At 40.1% G+C, this 13142-nt stretch overlaps 2 protein-coding genes across 7 annotated transcripts in view; one reads left to right on the forward strand and one right to left on the reverse strand.

The window, feature by feature from the left end:
• FAM185A (family with sequence similarity 185 member A) overlaps positions 1-9239 on the reverse strand; it is a 104663-nt gene extending 95424 nt beyond the window's left edge. For all 6 annotated transcript variants that reach the window (XM_061582089.1, XM_061582094.1, XM_061582092.1 and 3 more), the window contains exons 1-3: positions 8441-9239; positions 7381-7490; positions 5928-6020 (exon numbers count right to left, since the gene is read on the reverse strand). In XM_061582089.1, coding sequence (XP_061438073.1) covers positions 5928-6020; positions 7381-7490; positions 8441-8915 — 678 coding nt within the window. In that variant the 5' untranslated portion in view covers positions 8916-9239. The remainder of the gene's footprint in view (positions 1-5927; positions 6021-7380; positions 7491-8440) is intronic.
• Positions 9240-9438: 199 nt separating this feature from the next.
• The window catches only part of CCDC146 (coiled-coil domain containing 146), a 112260-nt gene continuing 108556 nt past the window's right edge, over positions 9439-13142 (forward strand). Inside the window, exon 1 of the mRNA XM_061582099.1 lies at positions 9439-9581. The gene's annotated coding sequence lies outside the window, so the exon portion shown is untranslated. The remainder of the gene's footprint in view (positions 9582-13142) is intronic.

Raw genomic sequence — 13142 nt, forward strand, 5'->3', positions numbered from 1 at the left:
ATGTGGATTTGATTTGGCTCTGGCCCATAGTCGAGTTCTGCCAATGACACCTGGATATGTATTATGCCTGACTGTTGCAAAAGTGTGATAAAGCAAAGGAAGGAGGACATCTACGGAACGTCTGAAATCATGACCATATGATTTCTGACTCACACAGTTAGGTTTTCCCTAACTGATGCTGTGTAGAAGGCTGCCAATAATGGCAAAGGGAGGCAGTAGATTAAAACCTGATAGATTCAAATGGTGGCTCAACACAAATGTGTGTGGAATCAGTTTATAAATTCTTCTTTTTTAAGAGAGGTGAAGAAGAACACAGCAGGCAGACAGAGCAAGAGCCAGGATAATAAAAGTCTATAGATGTTCTACCAAATGAATAGTTTCTACAATACCTTGGAACCATTTAAACACAAAGACTGTAATAGATGCTGATATCAAATTTGACCATGTTCAGTTAGGCTCAGTTTGAGTTATGCTGTAATAAAACATTCAGTATGCTTTTAATTTTCCAACTCAATCCTTTTTCATGTGCAAGGTTGCGACCCACCATGCCTAACTGATTTACAGCTTTACATTAACTCATCTTAAAATCTGATCCAGCATTTCAGCACTATCTGTCATTGCCTTATAAAACAAAGAACGTCACGATATAGTCAAGCTGCTGCCGATTCCTCAGAAACAAATAGGACTCTGCCAGATGCTCATCAAAACTTCACATCTCTCTATGGAACACAATATTGGGCTTGTACTGGAAGGAAGGGCGGGATAAAAACAAACAAACAAACAAATATTCTGTCCGTTCAATCATGGTTAGGCAAGGCTCTGTCTGGAACCATTAATATGTCTTTTAGTATCTTCAACCTTTTTTAAAAAAGATGTTTTTAAAGTGGTTTTTTAAATGTTTTTAACGTTGTTTTGGTTTAATGAATTTTAAGGTCTTTTTATGATGTTTTAAAGTGTTTTTAGTGTTTCTGTTGGCCGCCCTGGGCTCCTGCTGGAAGGAAGGGTGGGGTATAAATAAAATAATAAATAAATAAATTTTGAATGCATTATTCTCAGCATGCTTATGTATACCAGATAAATGGGTTTAGATATCAACCCTGAAAAACTATGTAATTACTGTGGGTGATATTCAGTGCTACTCCTACTCAAGGTAGACCCACTGAAATTAATGTCTAAGTTAGTCATGTCTATTAACTTCAATAGGCCCACTATGAATAGGACTAGCAGTGACCACCGCCGTTTGTCTAAAAGGCAGTTTAGCCCTTTCATCACTTGGTCAGTTGCATACACACACCAGTTTGCACAAAGTGATCAGAAGAACTGGGTGGGGAACCACATCACCACCACTAGTGGCATTTTAGGTTAGCATCTACTTATGGAGAGAGGCAGCCTCAGGGAACAACTGCTGCTAGTGGCTGCCTGGTACTTGGGTTCATCCCATTTTGTTTGTTAAATTTAAAAACAAAATATCTGATTGAATCTGCAGCTCATCCCATCCTCTCTTACACACTGTCTCTCATTTTTTTTTAGAAATTTGCCCTAGTGACTGAAGTAAAAAGTGTCCAGTTTCAGTGCAGGGGAATTATAATGTAGAGCTATAAACCTCTGACATTCTTGGTTTACGCTGGAAACGCTGACAGAGCCCTAGCTACATAATGATGATTGTAGCTGATGGAACAAAACTGTCATAAAAGCCCACATGGCAGATATCATGCAAGCTGATTGCTAACAGAAATGGTTCTTTGAGAAAACAAGCCAAACTTCTAACTTCCCAAAAGTTGGCTGCTCTGCTGTATTGTGCTTGGAAGATAAGTGATAAATACATCAGGTTGGATGCTTAATTCTACAGCTGTGACTTTACTGATTTTAAGTTATATGTAGGGTATACACACAGAGAGAGAGAGAGAGAGAGAACCTTTTGTGGTCACTGCAGGATAAGTTATTATAAATTCCACATTGTTCATCTAGGGTTTTTGTTCTTCAAAAGGACATCTGAAGTTAATCACTACCATACAAAGCAGGTCTGTAAACAAAGGGTGAAACTACACCCAATGAGGGGTTACTGCCAAAAATGCAATCCAGTGTCAATTTCTTCCTCCTATAACATTAAGGCACTGTTTACCTATATTGTCATCATGTTGGACATTTCCTCACATGCGCCCCACAAGCCTAAATGCTCTGGGGACAAATGTTAGTCAGCAGCCGCATGTCAAGTTCAGCTTTCCCCAGCCTGGTTCTGTCCAGTTGTTTTTGACCACAGCACCCATCATTCCTGACCATTGGTTATGCTTGGCTTGGGATGATGAGCGCTGTACTGTAGTCCAAGGCAACCGGAGGCCACCACATTGGTGACGGCTAGTCTAGTTCCACTCCTAGACTACTATCTGTGGATGTACCATTTGCATTTGAGCTTCAGGTGCTGTGATACCTGGACATCAAAGCACAAGCAAGCCAAAGTTGCTCCTGTGCAGAGCTACTCCCTTAATTTAATTGCCCTGCCTGCTGCCCCAATGCCTTTTGTATCTATTCTTTCACTACTTTATACTGTCATAATCTTGGACAGGAGAACTGTATTGTGCATGCACCGCTGCTCAAAGCGTGACAACAGTGAGACCACAAAGTGCTGACACAACGCAGATGGTGACTGAAGTGATTAGTAGGATGAGAGAAATCAGCTCGAAATATCCAAACCTATTTAGTCCCAAGACTTGACCCAGCCTGACACGGCTCTGAAGTTCCTCACACCGCCCTACTGCAAACATTGCTAGAACTATTTCATATGCTAAAATGTATTTATGCAGCATGCACCTAAGCAGGTTTACTAGAATTAAGTCCCACTCAGTTCAAAGGGACTTAGGCAGCAATCCTATACACCTTTTCCAGCCTGGTGCCCTTCAGAAGTTTTGAACTACAACTCCCATCAGTCCAGTCAGCTTGACCAAAAGTAAGGGTTGATTGATAGAAGTTGTAGTGCAAAATATCTGGAAGGCACCAGGTTGGAGAAGGTTGCTATTACATAAAGTAACTGAACTCAATACAGCTTAATTATAAGCCAAAGTTTTACAGGATTTCACTGTTACTCCCTAGGCATTAGGGATGGCATCTGTTGGCTGGTGCTGGTTCAAAAGCATTCCAGCGACATAACAGGCTGGCATTGATTAGAGCTCGTTCTATATCTGCTTACCAATCTGTGGTGGTTTTTTTGCTTGGAAAAAATTGATATTACTATAGATATTTTGAAGGAACTATAAATACTTTAAAAGGACATATTGATAAATTATCATTTGATATATAAATTATCAATGTTTTAGAGGCAGATTTTTTTTTTAAAAAAGTCTGTTTTCAAAAATAGCCATGGAAATTCGCTACAAAATCTGATTCTCAGCAACTGAGAATAAGCGAATTAATGGAAAATTCAGTACCAAATCCGAATTGAAGGAATTTTAGCATATCCCTAGTAGGCATGCAGAGAATTGCAGTTTCAGGTTGCAATTATCCACAGATAAGTTTCCATTTTTATAAGTTCCCATTCCAACACGTAAAATGTTTCTCTCTACACTCAACGGTGGAAATGATACTTGGCTTTAGTGTCTGTCAGCTGCACAGCCAGAACTAGAGTTGTGTATTTTCCTATACAATCAGCTAAGATTCTTACAGTGACCACAATAACACCACTTATTGTACCTCTGAATTTTCTCATTTTATCAGAGGCAAAATTATAGCTTTGAAATACAGCTTTACTACCTTACTTGTTTTAAAACATACGTACGTTGCACAGCAGTGAACTCTTCCAGTATATTCTACAACTAAGTCCTACTTTGAGCAGACCCAGTGAAATTAATAAACCTAAGTTAGTCATGTTCACTAACTTTAATGGGTCTACTCTGAGTAGAGCTAGCATTGGATACCACCCATTAAGATGAAGGAAAAGTACTTACAGCGCAATCCTATAAACATGTCTACCCTGAAGTAAGTCCTACTGAATTCCTTGGAGCTTACATGCACACAAGTCTACTCGCATGTGTCTACTCAGGCATAAGCTCCATCCGGTTAAATGGTACTTACTCCCAGGCAGGGATGGGTGAGAATTTTGACACAGTTTGCATTTTAAGCAGAATTGATCAAATTCGCACTTTCCGAATGTATGTGAACCAAAACACAGCCATCCTTAGAAATTAGCATTTATTAGAATTCTGTGATGCAGTTTGCCAACAATACAATATTTACAAAAATGCATATGTTAGGAGAAAGCATGCATAAAAACGAATATATGAGTGAAAATAATATGCAAACATGCATTGATTAGATCATGAGAAATGGCTTGCAAAAATGTGTACCTTTGTTAAAACTGCCTACAAAAATGTGTTTATTAGGAGAAATTCACACTAAAACGTTGGAGAATTTTCATGGCGATTTTTTTTAAAAAAATTAGATTGCTACAGAAATGGGGAGAACTGAATTTAAGATTGGAAAAATGAGAAACTGAGAGAACTGAGATCTTTCCATCCCTACACCCAGGTAAGTGTGTACTGGATTGCAGCCTGTGTCTCTCTGGCAAAGGAGGTTACAAATCATCTCCATGTTCCAATTTCACCTTAAATTATTCCCAAGGAACTCGCTGGAACGGTATTCCTGCCAGCAATAAACTAAGCATGCTTGTCATATTGCTCTCCTCTTATAGGTCTTGAATGGATAGGAAAATTCTCTGCTGTCTACCTACAAGATATTTACTACCCCTTGGTGCTGCTCAAGTCAGGGTCATGCAACAGTTATCTACAAGAAATTTTCACTTCCCAAAGACAAAGCAAACAAGCCAAAGACGCCATCTTCTGGAAGATAACCGGTACTTTAATTTTAAACTGGTTAACTAAAATTCACACAGCTTATCCCCATTTCCACAAAAGACATGAATTCCAATGGCATTTACAATATTGCTGCCTTAGGAAAATCAGATGGTGCCATCTTGGCCAAGTACTCACATTAAAAATTACGGTGCAACATTGTGAGATTAGCTTGCCTAAATCCAAATTTAAGAAACTTTAAAAAGTTGATTCACCGCTGCAGAGTTTAATTTCTGCTTGCCATATACGGATGGCAATGGATCGGTATTCATTGGATCCATTGAACAGTAAATGGATATCTTTAAAGGAAAATTGTGTTTAGCTATGCAGCAATAGCACAATGTATGCTTCTATTTTCAGAGATGTGTTCAGCTCAAATTCAGTTGCTAGAATCCCAATCACTTCTCACAAGAGTTAACTTGCCCTTGCTAACGAGGACTGGCCCAGGCCATTTTGCTGCCTAATGCAAAGGCCGACATGACGCCCAGCACACGCACACACACAAAGCTGACTAGACTAGCAGTTAAAGCTAACTTCAACACTGGCAATGGGATAGCATTGTCCATGGCACCTGAGGGCAGCAGGATAGTTTCAGGGGTGCAGAGCAGGCTACAAGGCACAACTTCCCGCCCTTCAGTGTCTGCTACCTGAGGCGACTGCTTCACGGTAGGGCCAGCCCCAATGCAAAATGTAATGAATCTTAACTTTATTTCACCGTAGCATGCATTACTATATGCATTATAGGTTTCTCCAGACAGATTTTCCTTGCCCCCCCAAACAAAGGGTTTATATCTTTAATAAATGTGAGACAAGCAAAAAAAATGCAAACAGGTGAGTTTTCCTAGCCCAGAGAAGCAATGAATGGAGCCTTGCACTTGCTGGATTTTTCCTGCCATGCAGCTCTCAAGAGCACAGAGGAAAAATGCTAACAACCTCAGCCATGTGAAAACTTAGAAGTGAAGACAAATATTCTCACATAGATTTTTTAACACCCACACATTTATTTTTGTAATGTAATTCTTCAGTGCAGTTTATAGCTAGTGCCACATTATTGTAGTCCATACATTTTATTAAAAAAATGCTTACACTTTCTTGTGACACATGAATATCAGCATTTCCCTGAAGAGTTCCTAGGCAGATAACTTTCCCTCCTTTAGCTTGAATGTCAATTTTTTGACCCTGTAACACAATTGTATACATGTTAAAAATAGTTCAATTTCTTATTTTTCAAAGATATGTTTCTCAGCTATGATGGCTCCTAACATAGGAATTTCAGTTGCATCTCTCAGTTGCCATTCTGGAAAGTGGTATGTCAATTATAAGGCAGAAATCCAGCAGGTCCCTGCATAGCCAAGAGTTCCACACCTGAATTTCTGCTTGTTATGCAGCTGCCGGAAAGGTCAAAGGAAAAGACTGGCAAACCAAATATTTGAGAGTACAGAAAAATCAACTAGGTGCTGGAATTCCCCGAAGACCTAGTATCTGCAGTTAGGGTTGGAAAAAGCTCCTATCTGAAACCTGGAAAACTATTATCAATCAGTGTACCGCAAAGGAGGGTAACTGGATATGGCCAATGGGATAATGTTTTGTGTGCATATCCAATGGGCCAGATTCTCATTTCCCTCATCCCCTGTGGGCCAAGTGTAGCAGGGTTGCCCACCTGTTAGTCACCTGACATCACGAAGGCAGGTGACCTGTTTTTGCATAGCACTGTAGATTTTGCATAGCACTGTAGCTTACCAACACGATCAGAACTTCCATTCACAGTGCTATACAAATCCCAGTCACCTGATTGTCAGTCCTTGCACGGTACATAGAGCTTTCAAGCACTGATCAGTAAAGCCCCTTTGGTCCAACAGTATTTTTATCTGCCACAACCTGACATCATATATAATGTCAGGTGTAGGGCATGTAGCTGTGGCTTGGCCAAAACAGGCCTGATAGTCCTCATTACATCTACAGGCCCACATTCCTGGTGCAGACAATGCTGGGCTAGATGGTCCAATGCTCTGACATGGCTTAAGACAGCTTTCTATATCTTCAACACAACAGAAAAATAGGAAATAAGGTAGGCCTGAAGAGGACTTGCAAGAAATGAAGATCTAGCAAAGCAATACTTCATTGGCATAATTCCAGTCAATGGCAACAGATACAAAAACCCTCTACAAGACATCAGAGCATCCTGCAGAAACTAGGATTTGTGGCTTCTATAAATATGCTTTGAAGGATAATGTTTTGTGTGCATATCCAAGCATTTAAGAATAATTATTTTCTAATCACATCAAAAAGTAGTTGTCCATTCCCCTGACAAAATATAGTTTTTCAGCCACCACTGTAAATAGAATGGATTTCTAAGCAACTCTAGCCAAATTGATTTATCAACATACATGCTGTAATCAATATGTTTGATTTTAAAGCATCAGCTACTGCATGTGCAAAAACATATTCAGAGTCATAAAGGCCACCTATGAAATTGGAGTTAATGATGTGTACTTCTTTTTTTAGATGTAGTGAGTGGGAAATTTCTCCATATTGGTACCTTGACTGACTGCAAGATGCTAGTTCCCTTCTCAGTTTCTATTCTGCAGCTATCACATTCGATTTTCTCAATCTTCACACAGCCATTCCCTGATGTCTTGATATCCAAGTCTAAAATCAATTTTAAACAGTGGAGATTAACAGAAATAAATGCAATCCAAGACAATCTAAAGTTTGATTTCATTCACTCAACAAAACTAAGGATGAAAAAAGAAACATCTCACTTTCAAAACTTGGCCTGATTTCTCTAAACAAACTGGAAATATCACATGTCAATATCAGAAGTGTTAAAAAAAGACATATCACAGATGTGTGTAAGATAAGAAATATATTTAAAACATACACAGATGGCTCAGGTTAGTGAGCCAAATTATTACCAATTATTATTATTGTTATGACATCTGTATGGCACCCTTCCTCCAAGGAGATGACGACAACACATAGAGGGGATTATCCAATTATTTTCTTTATTACAACCCTGTAAGCAAGGCTATACTGATAAGACTATGACTGGCCCAAAGTTATGTGTTGAGTTTTGTGACTGAGCAGGACTGGAATCCAGGTCTCCACAATCCTACATTCTATCCACTACAGTGACTACACCATAAAAACTACATGTTGTCAAAGAAAGGAGAAGCTGCTTCCTGGGTTTGGCCTGGTGGCTGTAACAAGTGAGAGAGAAGCTGAGCTGGCTAAAGTGCTAGGATTCTAATTTTGCCAAGCTATCTTCCTGAATCTCAGCTGAAAATGGGAGCTGCAGACACTTAGGCATCACAGCTAATGCTTTTGAGCTGCAGTGGTGCACTTCACGCCTGCTGTCAATATCAGCAGTTCAATAGATTGGCTCTCTTAGTATCTAACTATCAACAAAAGGCTGCAAAAATTCAAAAGCAGCACCTTGTCTAGCCTCATTATCTACTGTGTGCCAAATTAAAAGAAAAGCTCAAGGCTGAAAAGAGCCATCCTAACTGCTCACCACAGAGCATGGGAACACTTTAGCTAGATATGACAACACTGCCTCAGTAACATGTTACATCTCTCTGACCAGTTACTGGACATACCAAATTTCACAGGGGTCCTCACATCCACAGAGGCTGCACTGCTGATGTCATCTGAGATTATCGTAATCTTCTTTAGCACCTCGTCATATTTCACATGCAAATTATCCAAATCTGCCCCCTGAGCAGGCTTGGTGTTCATCCCACGCACTGCAACAAATACCCTGTCAGCATCAGGGTACTTGTGCGGGTCCAGGGGACACACAGAGACGTGGCAAGGGAGCCGCACCTTCAGTAGGCCAAAGGGGCTGACAATCAGGGTCCACTCTTTGAGAGATTTCTTGCTCTTCTGCATGCTTGCTTCAGGCTCCGTTGGATGCCTGCTGCAACTACAAGAGCTGGTCACAAACAAGCGAACCTGCTGGCAGCTCCCATATGACTTTTGCCCAGCGATGCCACCACCCTTCAACAACCTATGCCAATTCCCTGCCGCTATCTTTGCTGCCATGCACCACCTTCTTGATAACAGACATAACATCTTGCTCAGCTTTGGCTACACCACCTGAGGCTACTTCTGCGTCCTTCTATGGACACTGATCGGGGGTACTCTGCCAGGAGACACCCGCAAAAATGGGCAACAAGGAGAGACGTCACGCGTCAGGGTCAAGACTGGTCATGGGACCATCCTCCCTAAGATTCTCTGGGGCAGAGTTCGCTGTATTAGAGACCCGGGAACCCCCGCTTTACAAACCTATCCTGCACGTTTCAAAAAAACGAGGAAAACTACACAAACATGGACCCAGTGAGCTGTACTAACAACGATTGGTAGTTTCAGTAGCACCGCCTGAGCATGGCAGTCTCGCCGAGAGGGCTGCTGGGAACTGAGGTTTTCTATAAACGTCGACACACAGAACAAGTCTGAAGTTCAAACTGCAAGTCCCAGGAAACTGAGCGTCATATGAGACTTGGCCAATGAGCGGCTGGGGAAGGAGGATGTTTTCTTGAAGTACAGGATGGGATGGAACTTTGTGTTGTCCAATCGAAAGAGAGGAGGGTGGGACCCTAAAAAGGAGAGTTGGTCTCTATGGGAACGCAAGACGCTGACGGGAGGTTTGGTTAATATGCAACTCGAGGCAGCTAGGCAGCGTCGAGAGGTCCCGGGAGGGAGTAAGAAGTGTCGCTGGAGAGCAACATAGTAACGCGGGTAAGATGAAGTGGGTCAGGCTGGAATAGCGCAACCATTGCAAAGGTAGATTTTGCAACCGAAAAATGCACTGGTTAAAAAAAGTGCCAACATAAATGGAGGAAAGTCTTCTCTGGGCATTAGAGATTAGGAGGAAAACTTTCAGAATCCAAAAAAGAAAACCCTCACCCAGGAAGCCACTGTGGAAGTTCAAATTCGGTCTTGGATGCTAACTGGCTAGGCGGTTTCCAACAAGGCATGCTTTCTCAGCCTCCTTATTTATAATAGAGGGTCTAACAATGCTAACCTAAATACTGTACAGAGGGTTGTAAAAATTACATGTGAAACACGCTGAATGCTTTGGACTGCTGTCCTATCCCCACTTACCTGGGAGTAAGTCCAGTTGGACTTCCTTTTGAGTACACACTATAGACTGTATTCATCGAAGTCCTCCTTAGAGTAAACCTATTGAAATTAATGAACCCAAGTTAACCATGCCCATTAATTTCAAATGGTCTACTCTGAGGAGGGCTAGCGTTCATTGCCACCCAAAGGATTTGTAAATTATGGTTTAAATGCTAAATATTTTTCTTCTCATTAAGCGACATCCCTGACACCAGCACTACAGCAGCATACTGTTTCCGTTAACTTTTAATCTGGCCTTTCTTCCAAGAGTCTTGGGGAGATGTATATGTTATTTTCCTTCCCCCTTTATCTTCACAACAGCCCAGTGGGGTAGATTAGGCTGAGAGAAAGTGACTGGTCTGAAGTCATCTGGTGAGGTTTTTTTTTTTTTTTTTTTTTTTTTTTTTTTTCAATAATTTTTATTCAGATTTTCATAAAACATACAAAACGAAATCATAAAACATTCAAAGACAAAAAACAAAATCAAAAATAGTTAAACAAAAAAAAAAAAGAAAAAAAAAACAAAAATAAAAAATAAAGAGTAAAATATTGACTTCCCATTTGTCAAAGATCAAATCAGTTATAAGTCTATAATATATAACAATCCTGTCTCTTAAGTCATATTATAAAATCACTTTCCTCCAGTAGTTATCTTACTTAATCATCAAATCTCATAAACATTACTTTATTCTTTCCACAAAAAGTCAAAGAGAGGTTTCAATTCTTTAAGAAATATATCTATCAATTTTTTTTTCCAGATAAGCATATCGATTAATCCATTTCATTACTAATTATGATAATCTTATTGTCATAACCATAGTCAAAATAAACATTTCAATTAATCCATCACATCAGAATCTGTTAGGTTCAGTAATTTCAGTAGCCATTGTTCTATTATCCCTATTAGTTCCATTTTCCATCTTCCATCTTCAGTAGTCTTGTTAAGTCCAGTAATTTCAGTATCCAATCTTCCATTATCAGTATTCCATAATAATCTTGCTGTCAAAGCCATAGTCATATAGTAAGAGTCTGATGGGAATTACCTCTATCCCAAATATTTTCTTGCCATCCATTCTGAATAGGTTGCTGAAATACTGCTGTAAAATCATATCTCTGTTCTTTTTTTCAAAATACACTGGGTCATCTCTTGAAAGTTTTTCCATTGTCACATGGCTGCAGTTAATTCCATAGATTTTCTCTATATTGGGCTCCATCACATCATTCCAGTCCAGAAGATTATCCATGCCATTGATAACTTTATCTCTAGAATCTTCATTAATTTCTTCAGAGATAACATTGAGTTCCAAACAATAGATTTTATTTCTAAAGTCCATAGACTCCAAATCTTGTTCCTGTTCCACGTTTGTTCCAATCTCCGGGATCTCCTCTCTCACAGGGACCCCTGTTCCAGTCTCCAGGGTCTCCTCTCTCACAGGGACCCCTGTTCCAGTCTCCAGGGTCTCCTCTCTCACAAGGACCCCTATGTCTTTAATCTCCTGTGTCTCCAAACAATAGATTTTGTTTCTAAAGTCCATAGACTCCAAATCTTTTTCCTGTTCCACGTTTGTTCCAATCTCCGGGGTCTCCTCTCTCACAGGGACCCCTTCCAGGGTCACCTCTCTCACAGGGACCCCTATATCTTTAATCTCCTGCTTCATTTTACTCAATTCAATTTTCAGCTCCTTACAACCCTGTCGCAGGTTTTGTTTCGTTATCTCAATCTCATCCATTATTTTCTGAAACATAGTTATTTCCAGATTCTCAGCCACTTTCTTAATTGCCATTTTAAAAGAAAAATATAGGAAAACCACTTCTTATTTCAGCAACAATTGGGTTAATACTCCAAACTTGGTGACATCACAGTATAAACAGAGCAGACAGCCTTATCTCTCCATGCTTAAGTAAACAAAATGCAGTTCCCAGGATCGAAACAATTAATGGCGGTCGTCAGGAAACAGATTCGTCAAAATAAAATAGACCAAAAAGAGAGTAGTCTCAGACAATATAATATTCTTCAAAATAAAAATCTGGAATAGAAATCCCTCTTCTGTGTATATCTTTAGAATGCAAATCCAGGACAGCTTTTTGCAACAAAAACAGAGATAAGCTATTAATTAGTGAGTAGCAGAGAGAAGTTATGGCTCCCCAGTGAGATGTCAAAAACCGATCAATCTGGCAAATCTCTTTTAAACAGCAACAATTTAAGTCAAGTAAAAGAAAAATATAGAAAGAAGGGTGCTTGCCTGTTAGTGCGTTCTCTCTTAGAAGATAAGATGAACGTTCGCTTTATCAGATAGAGCTTGTTGTTGAAAATCCGTCCCACCTTCGTCGGCTGGACCTCGTCCCATAAATTAATGAGATCTGGTCGTCCCAACAAAAATAGGCTTTGAGGTTAATCTCTTCGTTTCTCCCTACCCGGGAGAAGTTTAATCAGTCAAAAAAAAAAAAAAATCTGACTGATATATCTGAATAAGCTTCTTTTGAGGCAGGAGCCCGTCTCAAAAGCAGGCACAGGCTAAGTCACCCTTCCCGGAAGTCCAAGTCATCTGGTGAGGTTTGATGGTGGGGATTTGATCCTGAAGCTCCCCAGTTATAGTTTGACACCCTAAGTAACTCCTACATCACACTGGCTCTGCTTGGAACCAACACACTGGAATAAAAGTAATTGTGCTGAACTGCAGCCTTAATACTTAGTATTGCATCAAGTGACAGTTGACCACATGAGCAGGTACTCAGCTGGTTTTAAAAAATGGCAGTTGATAGTCCAGTAAAGACTGTCAGACCAGACATTATTCCCCTACTGCAGGGGTGGCCAACCAGTGGTCATCCAAATATTGTTGGTCTCCAATTCCCCTTCCAGCCGTTATGGCTAATGGTCAGGGATGATTACAGTTGTAGTCCTGTAACCACCTGAAGGTTGGCCACCGCTATCCTGTAGGGAATAGCCTACTTGTGGAATAAACCTTGGCCTGACTCATTAGACTCTTGAGGACAATTACGCTTCACAAGGTACTAAGGGTTTTTTTGTGGATCAGCTCATATCTCCTGTGGAGAATGTGAATCTTAAAGAACTGGGAAGCAAAAGAAAACGTATAATGTAACTGACTGCACAAACACAGTGTGGTTTGTAGGAGATGATCAATAAAGTAGGAGTAAGAAGTGGAACAATGGGGCTTA

Source organism: Rhineura floridana, chromosome 8 (assembly GCF_030035675.1).
Source record: "Rhineura floridana isolate rRhiFlo1 chromosome 8, rRhiFlo1.hap2, whole genome shotgun sequence".
NCBI lineage: Eukaryota > Metazoa > Chordata > Lepidosauria > Squamata > Rhineuridae > Rhineura > Rhineura floridana.